The 13880-nt window shown below is 35.2% G+C and overlaps 2 protein-coding genes across 3 annotated transcripts; both read left to right on the top strand.

The window, feature by feature from the left end:
- Positions 1-233: 233 nt before the first annotated feature.
- Positions 234-6554, top strand: LOC145224913 (transient receptor potential cation channel subfamily M member-like 2). 2 transcript variants are annotated; one of them, XM_080091528.1, is made up of 27 exons: positions 234-424; positions 486-580; positions 634-735; positions 803-1069; positions 1132-1312; positions 1449-1593; positions 1660-1771; positions 1833-1905; positions 1977-2077; positions 2140-2280; positions 2341-2518; positions 2643-2801; positions 2878-2980; positions 3186-3276; positions 3348-3482; positions 3586-3669; positions 3727-3781; positions 3840-4012; positions 4143-4280; positions 4340-4442; positions 4507-4664; positions 4718-4815; positions 5017-5213; positions 5277-5367; positions 5438-5613; positions 5678-5813; positions 5977-6554. In XM_080091528.1, the coding sequence occupies exons 2-27, from the start codon at positions 491-493 to the stop codon at positions 6047-6049; spliced, it is 3360 nt and encodes a 1119-aa protein (XP_079947654.1). In that variant the 5' UTR covers positions 234-424; positions 486-490; the 3' UTR covers positions 6050-6554. The 2 variants fall into 2 exon arrangements, with proteins under 2 accessions (XP_079947654.1, XP_079947655.1); XM_080091529.1 differs by lacking the exon at positions 634-735.
- Positions 6555-6880: 326 nt separating this feature from the next.
- On the top strand, positions 6881-9684 carry LOC145223461 (transient receptor potential cation channel subfamily M member 5-like). The gene is made up of 10 exons (XM_080089883.1): positions 6881-6949; positions 7137-7238; positions 7303-7569; positions 7731-7917; positions 8000-8165; positions 8281-8416; positions 8773-8913; positions 8972-9149; positions 9430-9579; positions 9668-9684. Exons 1-10 carry the CDS (start codon positions 6881-6883, stop codon positions 9682-9684), a joined length of 1413 nt encoding a protein of 470 aa, XP_079946009.1.
- Positions 9685-13880: the final 4196 nt, after the last annotated feature.

Here is a 13880-nt window from a genome sequence, read left to right as displayed (position 1 = left end):
TTTGTTCAGATTTTTTAGCACACTTGATAAACTCATTTGTTTACTGAAATGAAATTTATTTAAATTTATTATTTGAATTATTTGAATTTTTACAACTACCTTTTACAGAGTTTTTAGATCGTCTTAGACTATGTGCGAATGAGCCAGCAGTTGTTATTGATCCGGAAATGTCAAAACTTAGATTTTGTAACGTTTTGCATAACTTATAAATTTACAACAATTTGCAGTTTTACATAGAATGTAGGGGAAAGCATGTTACGACAGGGTTGTTGATACTATGAGTTGGCTTCACTAATATTTCCTACGCTGGTTTCTATGATATCACTTCCGTTACGAAGTTGCGTGTCATGACTTACCAGGATTGTTCTTTGTAGTCTTGGCATAGCTACTGGGTTTACACTTTTCATCCCCATTACAAAAAATGGTAGGAACATTTTTCTCTTTTTTTGTTGTAATTCTTGTAGTATATTCATTTTAACTGCAAGGTTAAATGGAGATGACGAGCAGGAAATTATCTGTGCGAGACAATCAGGAAAGATATCTTTTTAGTCCAAACGATGCACCTAACCGCAGGCTAAAGGTATGTTTTTTTTTATTTTTTTAATGCACTGCCATAAACGCAAATATTCGCAGTTAAAATTACAACAGTTCATTGCCAAGTCAAAAGGAATAAACAAGTATTGTTTTGGTGAAATAAAGTTCGTGCAGGTGGGAAGAAAAAGTACATATTCTCCGGTATTTGCTACTCATCTGTAATATGTTAGTGTATTATGGGTTGAAATGTGTTTATTGTTGGGTTTAGTATGTTGCTGTATCTTTGTTTACTGATCCTTCAGTAATATGGAATTTGCTGATAAACGAATGGAACCTGCAAGTGCCGAGTATCATTCTTTCATTAATCGGAAAATTTACTGAATACGATGGAAGTTGGAAAACTGTATCAAACGGATCGTGGATAGTTACAACCGGATCTTCTCCTTTTCGAAGTTATTGTAATGCAACGACCATAGCTGTAGTCGGAATCGAGAATATCAGTAACAAAGAAATTCTTTATTCCACCAAAACAGGGGTTTGTTTATGTGCTTTACATTTTTAGATGGTGCAGAATAAATAACATCGTTGTCGTTATAGGGTTGTTTTCCCGCTGTCTATAACATGTTACGTCAACGGCCAGACCCGCAACTTCTGGATCGAAACCATTCTTATTTTATTTTTGTGGAAGGGAGTACTGCCGAAGCCACTCGATTTCGATCCGGCTTGTTGTCATTCTTCGGGAGCGTTCCAGTTGACATAGACTCGAGTTACACCGGATGTAAGTATAAGGAACAATTCCTCATTATGGCTAGATTTCCGAGAATGTGATTTGGTAACTTTTGAATAAGAAAAGGATACCAAAACGTCGAACTATGCTTAAAATGCTTTAACACAAAAACATTTTTCAAAAACAGTTTCTACTATTCCTGTGAGTGTCAACCTGCTATGTGATGTACCTGGCTCTTTGCACGAAATAACTACAAGTGTAAAGCAAAATCAGCTGGTTCTTATCAGTGAAAAAGCCGAACAAACCTCCAAATTAATCAACACTATTGCACAGTATGAAGCTTACTTGCTTTTGCGCTATTATTTTGCTGAAAAATGACTGTGACCACTAACTCACAGAAATTCTTTGCTTGGAACAAAATACGATCAAACCGATTTTAAGGACACCGAATTCTTTGCGAAAGAACCAGAAGATCTTGAGGAATTTGTCAATGCAGTTTGTAAAAATACGGTATGCTTGTAGCACAAAGGTTCTGTTTTGATTTCGTCTGAAACATAAGTGCATTCTATAGATACCCCTTGTGTTTTCGCAAGGGCAAGATCGCCTGTCGTTTGATGACTTTCTTTTGGAAAATCTTATTTCGGGTTTGAATTCTCTTGCTTTCAATGTGGTCAATATCTGTTGCAATTACATCTAATAAAATATTTTGTTCCAGAAAACAAATGTTCCGTACGTGCAGCACTTCGTCTGTCCTTATCATGGAATAAAATGGATACTATAGCACAAATGCTTATTTTGACGGAAACATTTTTATCGGTTGGTAGTGTAGTTAAATAATCAACACTACAATCTTTGACGATTAATATCCTAAATTTTAGCCACAACCTGAATTTTTGCGCGGTTGTTTGTCGATGAGTTTGTCGTACAACACTCCGTCGTTTCTCAAGCTGCTTGTTGAGCACGGAATTGACGTTTACGGAATTCTTACGTCAAACATGTTGTCGCAAATGTATAGCCAGGTAAAAATTTTTGGAAGGCAAAAATCTTATCTTCTCAATTCTTGAGTTTCTTGGTTGTAGGCAATCACGAAAAGTGATCTTATTACACCTTGCTCCTCTTTTCTCTGTATACTGTTTGGACCGACTAAGGACGAGTCATCAAGTATTTTTCGCTCTCTAAACGAAGTTGTTTCCTCTTTTACATGCAACGAAGTTCAAGATTTATATGCAAAACATATGCATACTCACACAAATTTAAGTAAGTCCATCTTTTATGGTGCTTGTTTGGAAAACACGTGGTTTGTTTCCGTTCTTATATTGTATGCATTTTGCATTTTTTTGAATTATTTGCAGTAACTGTGAATACTGTTTTATTGTTTCAGGTCAATTGTCATCATTTCAGCAAGCCGATTTTTTGGGCTTATCGGAAGATTCTTCTGCCCGATTGACCAATCCAACTTACGACATATTCCTTTGGTGTGTTTTGACAGGACGAAACGATCTCGCCAAGGTTTTATGGGTTGACGGCAGAGATCATATCGGTAACAAAATACAACAGTAAATCAAACGACATTGTTTAACTCCTCATAACATGTAAAGCGTTTGTTTACAAAACAGCAACCGCGCTGCTGGCAAGTGTGATTTACTCAAACATGTCTGATGAGATGGAATACGTAAACAAGGATATGGTGACGATTGATGAGTTAAGAGAATATTCCTGGTAAAGGCACGCTTTATTTGATCAAACAGTTGGCATAAATTTCCCCCAGTTCCCTGCATAACATCTATTAATATATTCACGTATAAAAACAGGGGGACGATAAGTAGGATAAATATTTTCTTTTGTACATTTATTCTCTTAACAAGTTTGAAAGCATTGGTACAGTATCAACATTTTTAATTTTATTCTGATTATGTTTGCAAAGCCAATGGGAGCAAAAAGCCATTCAGATGTTAGAAAATGTGAACAAATTTCAAGAGAATGCCACACTGTCCATCCTTACATCCAAACTGCCAGTTCGTATTAATATTTCAACACGTTTGCTGAAACCTATTTATGCGGAACCTCTTAAATCAATACTTTTCAGCATTTGGGTGGATTCTCTTGTTTGACCTTAGCCAAAACTGGACGAAAACGCGATTTTATGTCTCAACCAGCAGCCCAAAAGTGCCTCGACCATATTTGGTATGGAAAAATATGTGCGGATCAGCCAAATTACAAAGTAGGAACTAAAACTATAGTTTGCTTGCCTTTGTTGAGTTTTTATTTCTAGCCTAACAAACTCATCCGTACTTTTAGCTCAGTGCTATATTTTATGGTTACAGATATTTATTGGTATAATCTGTCCAATGGTGATTCCATGGTTAAATATAATAAACAGAAAACAAATCACCGAGGAAGATGAAAAGGTATATGCTTTTGTTCACATCAAAACAAAAAAATGGTTTAGCATATTTTTTCTCCAGCTTTTCCGACCTACGTTTTCGAGAGAAAATGGGAGTGAATCTCAAAGAAACGCTGGTTTGCAAGATGCTTTGTTGCTTAAAAATCCTTCAATTGCAGAATATTCTGATTTCAGGTCCCTCAGAATATAACACATTAGCGCTGTTGTTTGGTCGTGAATTAAACCGTTCCACAACAGCGGAAACATTGCATGTATCTCGCTCGAACCGATGCAAAAAAATTGCTCATGTGCTCTATGACATGCATGATTTCTACAGTTCCGCTAAGATCACGTACCTCACTCATACGGTGAGACATCGAATCGTTTTCAAAAAACGTTTTTGGTTTATTGTTATTGCGTCAAAAACAATATTTTGTAATAATTTAAAATGTTTACTTTTATTGACTAAAATTAGTAACATTCTAATATTTTTTTTAGTTTTTTTTGCTTGCAGCGGTAACAATTCTAAGTTACATTTTACACCAAGTTAACACACGTAATTTAAACTTTTTGGATCCTGCTGTACAATTGGTGTTTTGGTATATGGCGGGAATATTTTTGGACGAAATTCGACAGGTTGTTATTTTTTAAACATATGTTATACTTGCTGCTTTTACCTGTCTTTGAAAATTTAGATTACAAGCATTGAAAACAGCAGCATTTTGAAACGCTTTACTTTGTGGATAAGCGACAAATGGAATTTATTGGATGTTTTCATGGTGTTGTTTTTTGCTGCTGGTAACAATTGTTTATTTTATATTTTATTGTATTGTAAAGGTTATAATATTTTTCTAAATATAAGGTACTTCGATTTTAACAAGTCAACAAAGAAACTCTCATGTGTGGTTTTTGGGTAAAATGTTTCTGGGTGGAAGTTTAATTGGTTTATACATCCGAGTTGCACAAACATACATCGTACTCAAATATTTTGGTCCTAAAGTCTACATGATCGGACAAATGGTAAATTTATTGACATTTTCAATACTTTACTTAACGTTTCTTGTAATTTTCAGCTAAACGACACATTGGTTTTTACTGGTTTAATGGCAATTATTGTGTTATGTTACGGGGTAGTTTCAAAATCGCTTTCGATTGACGTCATGCCTACCAGGTATTTCTTGTCATTATTTATTTGTAACAATTCGTTGTATTTAAAATGTGTTTAAAATTATTATTATTATTTTTTTCACGGGGTTCGAACCCAGGACACTCCCGGGGACGAATCCCGATGAAGGATTTTTTTATGTCTGTATGTGGGTCAGGCGCGCCAGACCATTCGGCCAAGTTCCTGCCCTAAAATGTATTATTTCAGCACTACAACATCAACTGAAATTAGTGCTGCCTCTTGCGGTACCGCAATTCCAGTAAACAATTCCACTAACGGATCACATTCATCGCTACTGGTTCAAATGGAAACTTTTGTGGTAAAGGTTTTCAATCATATTGTACTGGATGCATATTGGCAAATATATGGAAACAATTTGGATTGCGTATCACCTCAACAGACAAGTACTGTATAATCACCATTTTACCTTTTCAAAACACTTGACCACTTGAAATTTGTTAACATAGGTATTGCTGGGATCGTACGGGTTGTTTGCACTGGAGCTTATGTTTTCTTCACAAATATTTTAATGATCAACTTACTGATAGCAATGTACAGGTATCTGACTAATTCAAATTTTACAAACATAAATCAGAGCAAGTGATACAATCGCATATTGTTTGTTTAGTTTTACATTTGAAAACGTTCAAGAACAAAACAATAAAATTTGGTGTTTCTATCGATATGACGTTGTTAAAGAATTTGCTGGTCGTCCGTTCCTCCCGTCTCCATTTATAATTCTTAACCACTTGACAGATGTTGGTTTTTGGGTATTTGGAAAAACAACACGTCGAAGTGAATTTAGTAAGTGTTGACCTATTGTTATAAATGCACCCATCAAAGTTTGCAACGTGTGAATGTGATACAGAAAAATCGCTGAAAGTTGAGCAGATGAACTTTAATAGTGAAGTAGAGCATGATGTTCTCACGGAAAGCTTAACCCGGGATCAAGAACAAGATAACCACGACACTGGCCAACAGTTTTTGTGTAAAATTTTCTCTAGGTATTTGGTTTTAACAATACATCGCATTTGCGCAAATTGTATATGTTGTTAGGCAGGGGATGTCTTTAACAAAGTTGACTTTAATTGTTGTTCATCAAAGGACGTGACTGCTTATATATCACCTGGTTAAAATATATATTAATTGACAAAACATTTTTTCTAGACAAATCTGTATGGAACGAAAATTGAATCACATTATTGAAGAGCTACACAAACTGAAACAAAGTGGCATTTAAGCATGATAAGAATAATATGCGTGATTTTTTTATTGTCATTTTACATAATTCCCCCTTGCCGATTTTTGTTTGCTAAATCGACACTAAAGCGAAGTTACTTGAATAACAAAATTTTTGTAATGTTAATATCCTTTGGTTAAACTAAAAAACTGTCAATCTAATGTTAAATAACGTTTAATCGTTATACGTATTGTTTTCATTCCACTTTAAGCGTCATTATTTCATTTATTTTTTTTATAATACGTGAAAAAGGCGAACAGGTACAAGGAGGGCGATAACATTAGTAGCGGTGAGTGCAGAAAGAAAATGTCAACGCACTCAGGGCAGTACCGTTTCTTCTTTTTGTATACATCCAATTTTTCTGCTATTCGGACTCGCTAGTGTCCACAAAAATTTTGTGTAAACGTACATGCAGCACGTCCAAAAAAATAATATTACTCTTGTATCTGCCGATTTAAAGTGGGTCCGCCTGCAACCCAAATAATGTGATCAATAAACCTTTTGAATATTAGTATTCGTTGCCTTGTGCTTTTTATTGACCTTATAATTCCTGAAGAGCTAGATTGGCTAGAAATACCGAAAGGTTGTTTATTTATTATTTCTTTGTTAAAACATCCTTGTTGAATTACTATAAATATGTTACAAATTCCAATACGCATCAATACGTTTTTTTGTCGAGAGCGTACTTCCATTTTTAGGGTATTACCAGGCGGAAATACAGCAATTAATCTTAGGCTGCACAGCAACTTCCTCTATAGAGTAACTGAGCAACAACAGCGTCACGAAAATTTTGAAAAACCAATTAGGAGATTTAGTAAGTGTGGTGTCAAGATGAGCTTAAAAAGAGCCAAACTTACATTCTCGAGATCTGTGTCAAATGAACCAAACGTTTTGCGTAAGGTAAGTTAAGGTGGCGACTGCAGGTGAAACTGATTCGTTGCATTGCCTAGTCGCAGATAAATTTATTTTGTTCATTTACTTTGATGTGTGCAAGATGTCTCGTCGTTAACGAAACTTAACTATATTTGGAAATAATAAGTAAGCTTGTCATATTTAAATAATATATTTGTGTAACTTGTTGCTTCAGGAACAGTTACGCAAATTTGTTTTGGCCACCAACGGTTTCAACCCAAATTGCTTCGGTGAAATTCGTTTCACACAAGCTGGAACACAAAGTACGTATGCACCGGTAAGTTTTTTTTCATCAAACAACATTATTCACTACTGTTTTACAAAGTTCTGATGTGGTGCAGTATGTAACCGTTAGTTCTACGACACATCCGACATGTGTTTGGAAGCTATTGACGCAATATTGGAAATTGCCTTCACCGCACTTGCTGATGTCTGTCTCGGGAAATTTTTCTCATCACGAAACGCGATGGGAGGTTGTGGCCAAAGGAGCTTGGGTTTTTACAACAGGCTCATCTCCGTTCACTATTCCCGTTGATTCGTGCATAATAGCTGTTGTACCACTTGGAACTGTACCAAATAACGAAATTCTGTATTCAAGAAAATCTCGAGTAAGTGTCTTTTTGTTTGCATTTTTCCATAACAGATTAGCTGTGCGAAATTCCCCAAAATGTAAACATACGTGTGAATTGGCATTTTAATTTACACTTGGTGTCGGCGACAAAGTTGTTGGTGGCACACAATAGCAATTTCGTGGTGTCTTTTTTCGAAGGGAAGGTTTCCTGTTTCGTATGATACGGGAATAAACCTGAAAAAAGAGGCTGGGTTTTCTCATATTGACCCTCACCACACGTTCTTTATATTTGTTGAAGATATTCCACAAAAATCCGCAGATTTTCGTCGCAATTTGGTATTGCAGTTATCGACGGCATCTAGTGATGAAAATGTTTGCTCGCCACGTATGTGTCAGTCGTGTTTTTTTGGATAAAAAAAATAGAAATAATTATAATTGGAATAATTATAATTAGCAATCATTTTCAGTGGCTGCTATCCCAGTCATAAACTTTTTGGTGTCCGATCATGTTGAAGTTTTTGACGAACTTCGTCACGGAAAATTGAACGATATTTTATTAATGATTTCCGATGGTGCAATATTGACCTACAAGTTGTTTGAACAAATGAGCTCTGATATCGTCAGATCCAACAGGTTTGTCTACAAAAACAATTGTATATTATTATCTACGCAAAATTTGTCTGCACCGTTAATTTCGTGCCATTATATTGGAAAACTTGAATGAAAATACATACCGATTTTGATTAAGTGACAACCAAGCACAATATTCTTTTCCCACAATATTGCCAAAATCAAACCTTATGGAGAGAATAAGCGAGCTTGCGAAATTTTGCGAAATTGAAGAAATGGCGGCAAGAAAAATGTGTTTTGAAGCATTCAGAACGGTATTTATGTTTTGGCCTAAAAGGAACTTACCACTAACTTGCTTTGTTATGCAAAAAAATTGTAGGTTTACCTTTTTTCTACAACCAAGCCTCAAAAAACTCTAGACGTTTCGGTACTCCACGCTCTTGCAGGTCTGCGTAACATTAAACAGAATTATCTTTCAACAAAATTGTACAGAATATTTTTAACACAGAATCAGCTTTTGCGCCGGAATGTGCTATTTCCTTGGGCCTTTTTTGGAACCAAACAAATTTTGTAATAAATTCGTTGGCAACAAAACCGACTTTATTGGAGGTTGGTGAATATCTTATAATCTATGTCGTGTAATATCTGCTCACAAAATTGGCTTTTTTAGCTAAACTTGAAAGTGGTTTCCCGCCTCGTGATTACTGCATTGGAGTTTAACCGATCATCGTTTGTAAATCATCTTTTTGATTGTAACATCCAAGTGTTTTGCTCGATGACTGTGAACATGCTGTGGAATTTATACTACATGGTTTGTTTTATACAAATTAAACTTGGATAAAAAAATGTCCTAACTCTCCGTGTTTTAGGCGCTTTTTGAACCAACTGCTTCGGGTCTGCGTAACAACATGTTGCGCAGAATACTATACGGTCGTCATTTTGAGCCAAGATTTTTAATACACCACATAGGCGAGATTATTCGTGACCTTACTAATGATGAGGTTTGCAACGTTTATTCAGACGAAATTTACGAAGTCAACATCGATGGTACGTCAAGAACAAATCAAATGCTAATATACAGAGTTGGTTAACGAATTTCGATACAAATTTAAGCAACTTTTAAAAGAAATACACAAGACCTGCAACGCCATCAGCAAATATGTCATGCGGTCAATTCGATTTTTTTGACCGGCTATCAAAAATCAACATGGTTACATTTTTAGACTATAACCTTTTTTGTCAGCCATCTCCAACTTAATAACAAGCTTCCAGACTTGGCATAAATATTCACAAAATATCGTTAATAAGCAAAAAACATTTTTTCAAGAATCATCTATGGACAAAAGAAGTTTGCTGACAAACTTAGAAAGTGGTGAAATTTTGAAACACCCAGAACGTGATTTGTTTATTTGGTGTTTATTTACGGAACGAACCGGGTTGGCAATGATTTTGTGGAAACACAGCAGTAATGCAACCGGTGAGTAATTAGATACTAACGATAAAACTGTCTCTTTAAACAGACTTAAAAAACTAAAAATCAATTTTATTTTTCATTTTACTTGAAGGCAAAGACTACCAGTAAATTTACGAATAAAATTTATTTTTAGCCCTTGCTCTTCTTGCAAGTACTATTTGCGACCGAGCTGCAAGTCAGCTTGAAAGATTAAACTACGAAGGTGAAGCATTTGACTCATTACGGGAGGATTCTAGGTTGTTTTTACAATGCAACATGACTAACCGTTTTCTAACAAAGTCATTATACACTTTCTAAGATACTGGGAGCAAGTGGCAATACAATATCTAAACACGTCGTTTAAACGGAAAAAGAACGTCACAATCACACAACTGTCGGCTAAAATCCCTGTGGGTTAAAATTTACGAATCGATGTGTATTGCAACTAGCTTGTTGCATTTTTTACAGAGTTTAGGTGATTCATCCTGTCTTGCACTGGGATTTAAGGGTAGTAAGCAAGAGTTTATGTCCCAGCCTTCCATTCATTTATGTCTTGATCTCATTTGGTTTGGTCATACGAAGCAGAACCAATCGATGTTTCGGGTGTGAAACTTTTACAGAAAAGTCGTTATTCGACCGACGTTCTTAACATTTGTTTCAAAAACGCCTTTATATTTTTACATAATTTATCTATTTGACAGTTTTCTATTTGTGTATAAGTTTTCCGTTTTAAAATATGGTTTCCTTTTTATTGTAAGTTATCCTTAAACAATTCTGTTCATAGCCTCTGCTCGCGATTTTTCTGCCATTTTTGATACCGTGCCTAAACGTTCTAGAACGTAAAAGCAAGTACTCTGTGTTTAATAGCCAGGTAAGAAAAAGTGTGTTTGAATTCGTTTGTACAATTTTTGTACGATGTTTATGTGTGATATATTTTTACGCAACGAGGTTTTTCATCCGACATACTCCCAAGAAGACATACAGAACAGCGAGGTTGTCGAGTTTAGTCCAAGAGGTGACATATTTGATATTATTTACACATTTTTTTTTATATTTTCCTTGTTCTTTGATATCAGCTTCGACCAAATCTGCCTCCTTTTTTGGCACCACGGGGTCTATTTCGAAACCGATACGAGTCGTGGAAACAAAGATAGAAAAAAAGGCACACTGTTTTCAGAATGCTTATGATTTTTACAAATCTCCCCGAATTACCTTCTTCACACACTCGGTAAAAATTAGGTTGTGATTCTGCCTAACTGCTTCCGATGGTATAAAATGTTTGTTTTTTGTAGATATTTCTTGTTGGAGCCATATTCATTCTTAGCTACACACTAATAATTCTGAATGCAACAAACATGCACTTCCTGTCACCTTCAACGCAATTTTTGTTTTGGTATATGATTGGTCTCTTTTGTGATGAACTGCGCCAGGTAAGATGAAACAAACTTTTAGCCAGAGAGTAAAACAGAAACTGAACCCGAAACCGCGACCGGGTTTAAGCGGTTTAATTCACCAAACCCGAACCGAACTCGAACCGTAAATTCCTTTTCTCGTAAAAACCCAAACCGGAGTTGAACTCTAAATTATGTTTGGCGTTGAACACGAGCCGTGACCGAACCAGTCAAAATGCAGCCTGTTTTTTTGTGATCGTTAACGCAAAAAAATATTTATTTCAGAATAAGGTGTTGGAAAATAAGCGAGATAACATCAATGGGCATGTCAACAATAACAAATTGTAGGTTGCCGCGCAGTGCGCAATCAAAAACTTTTTTATGGTTGATAAGGCCGGGTAAAAAAAGATAAGGCCGGGTAGATGATGGGTAGAATTAAAATTAAACAGGAGGGGATTGATTAAAGAGTCGCAAACCGGTTTGGTCGGGTAACTTGCCCAAACCGAAACAAAACAGGAACCCGAAAATTTACCTTTTTTAAAACCTGAAGCCCCCAAACAACAAAAAATGAACCGAACCGAACTTACCTGACAAGCGAATTAAGTGACTTTTTGCTTTTAGCAGTGATTTTTTAGCTTGCCCATTTTTTTCTATTTGTTAGATTTTTGGTAATGAAAACAAGAAAGCAACCCTTCGTTTCAAGATATGGATCAATGACTCATGGAATGTACTCGACATAGTTATGGTTTTGAGTTACTTTATCGGTTTAACATTGCTCATCCAAAACTCGAATAGCGATGCACAATGGTATGCTGGTAAACTATGCCTCTCCGTTTGTTTGGTAGGTTTATATATACGCGTTCTACAAGCATACCTCGTTTCCAAAAATCTTGGACCAAAAATCTACATGATGCAGCAAATGGTAACATACAAAAGTTCTTGAAAAATCTTTTTCGCGTAAAGATTTTTTCTGTTAAATTGTTAAAATATTTTTACAGGTGAAAGATACAATTGTTTTCTTTGGAATCATGGCACTTATCTTTTTCAGTTATGGAGTAATTTTTGTTTCTTTAAAAGATGAAACATTTATTTCAAAGTAATAACAAAATTGATTTCAAACCATATTTTCGTGCATTTTATGTTTTATTTGTTTCTAGTAACAACACTACAAGTTACGATAATGTGAATGAATTTCTGTTTGCCATGTTTAACACCATTGTTTTGGAACCGTACTGGCAAATACACGGAAATATGTTGGACTATGCCTTTCTTCCACAGAACTGTGAGTTATCGGAATTATATTTTTCTGCTACAAAATTTTAAACATGTTTTGCTCATTCGCAAGCTTATGCTGGAATTCTTCGAGTAATGTTGACCGCCGTGTATGTGTTGTTTACTAGTATTTTGATGGTTAATCTTTTGGTCGCAATGTTCAGGTAAGTGTATTCCATTAACGTATCCACCCAAGCCAGGTTGTACTTTAACGTATAGTTTCTTACGCAGTTTTACATTCCAACATATCCAAGAGCATTCCTATGCAATTTGGAGCTACTACCGTTATGAAGTTGTGCGTGAATTTTCGGATAGACCGTTTTTGCCGTCTCCTTTGATATTAATTAGTCATGCTGTACGATTTTGCTACTGGATTTTTGGAAAATCTGTTACACACGACGCATTTAGTAAGTGACTCAGGATAAACGATCGTTGACAGTTCATAGCAAACTTTGTTTCCAAAGGACAGAACAGGTCGACGGAAGAAGAAAACTTTAGTCGGGAAATTGAAAGTTTCCTTTTAAACGAAATAAAATTCCCTGAACGCCAATGTTACACTGAAACAACTAGCTTGAAATCCTTAAAGGAACGGTGGGCATTTGGTCATGTTTTACATGTAGCTCAAATTAGTATGGTTTTAATTTACTGTGAAAGTTATTTTAAATTTTTATCGAAACTAAGCCATAAAACAGGTCAAACAAAGTTGTAAAGTCAGTAAATTCAAGCAACAAAACTGTTTACCCTTAGATTAAATGAGGTAGAGTGTAAACCAACTCATCCATTTTATTCCCACCTTCTATTTTTATTTTATCAAGAAAATAAACTGATGTAACAAAACTTGTTTCCCGTTTGCAAGACAGTTTCTTTTTCACGTATTTCATTGGTTTCTCTTGTTTCAAGGGTATAGACAAACCACAGCCAAAATTAAAGTATTAACGAAAATTTTTTATGATATGTTTTAAAGACAAGCACAAGTGGAAACAAAGGTCGACGAAATACTTTTGTTGCTAAAGTCAAACAAGAAGCAGAGTTCGAATTCGTCATGAACTCAATTTCTACCAAGAACAACCCAACTTTAGACATTTTTTAAATATGAATGACTTCTTAAATCAGTGGTTTCCCAACCGGGGAGGAATTTTTAATTTTATGAGTTTAGGGGCGGAATTTCATAAAAACTGTACAAAAGTTTTGACATTGGAAATTATACAGAATATTTTTGTATTTACATTATAATGCCCATTATAATTTGAACCCGGTTCACATTTGGAACCGGTTGTTAAGGATTCTGAAATGGACATCCCTAATTAAAAGGTCTATTTCAAATTGCTACAATTTTGATGTTATATTTGTGTTTCTTCTTATGGGAAGGAATAAATAGTTCGAAAATGGGCGAAGGGAGGAATGCAACAATAAAGGTTGGGAACCACTGTCTTAAATGGTGTAGTTTGTTACGTGAGTGTTTGCGAACTATTGTACAATTACGCTGTAGTTTTCTGTACAAACATATAACAATAAATGGATTTCAAATTGTCGCCTATCGTTTGTTGAGAAAAAAATTCTGGATTAACGGGACGAATTTAAACGATTATTTTTCATCACTTTTTTAGTGTTGTTGGATAAAACGTTGTTATCACTTCAAAGACAGTGTCACTAATGTTTGTT

This window comes from Phallusia mammillata, chromosome 4 (assembly GCF_965637545.1).
Source record: "Phallusia mammillata chromosome 4, kaPhaMamm4.hap1.1, whole genome shotgun sequence".
Classification (NCBI taxonomy): domain Eukaryota; kingdom Metazoa; phylum Chordata; class Ascidiacea; order Phlebobranchia; family Ascidiidae; genus Phallusia; species Phallusia mammillata.
The sequence above is the reverse complement of the archived record's forward strand: the minus strand, read 5'-3'. Positions and strand labels throughout refer to the sequence as shown.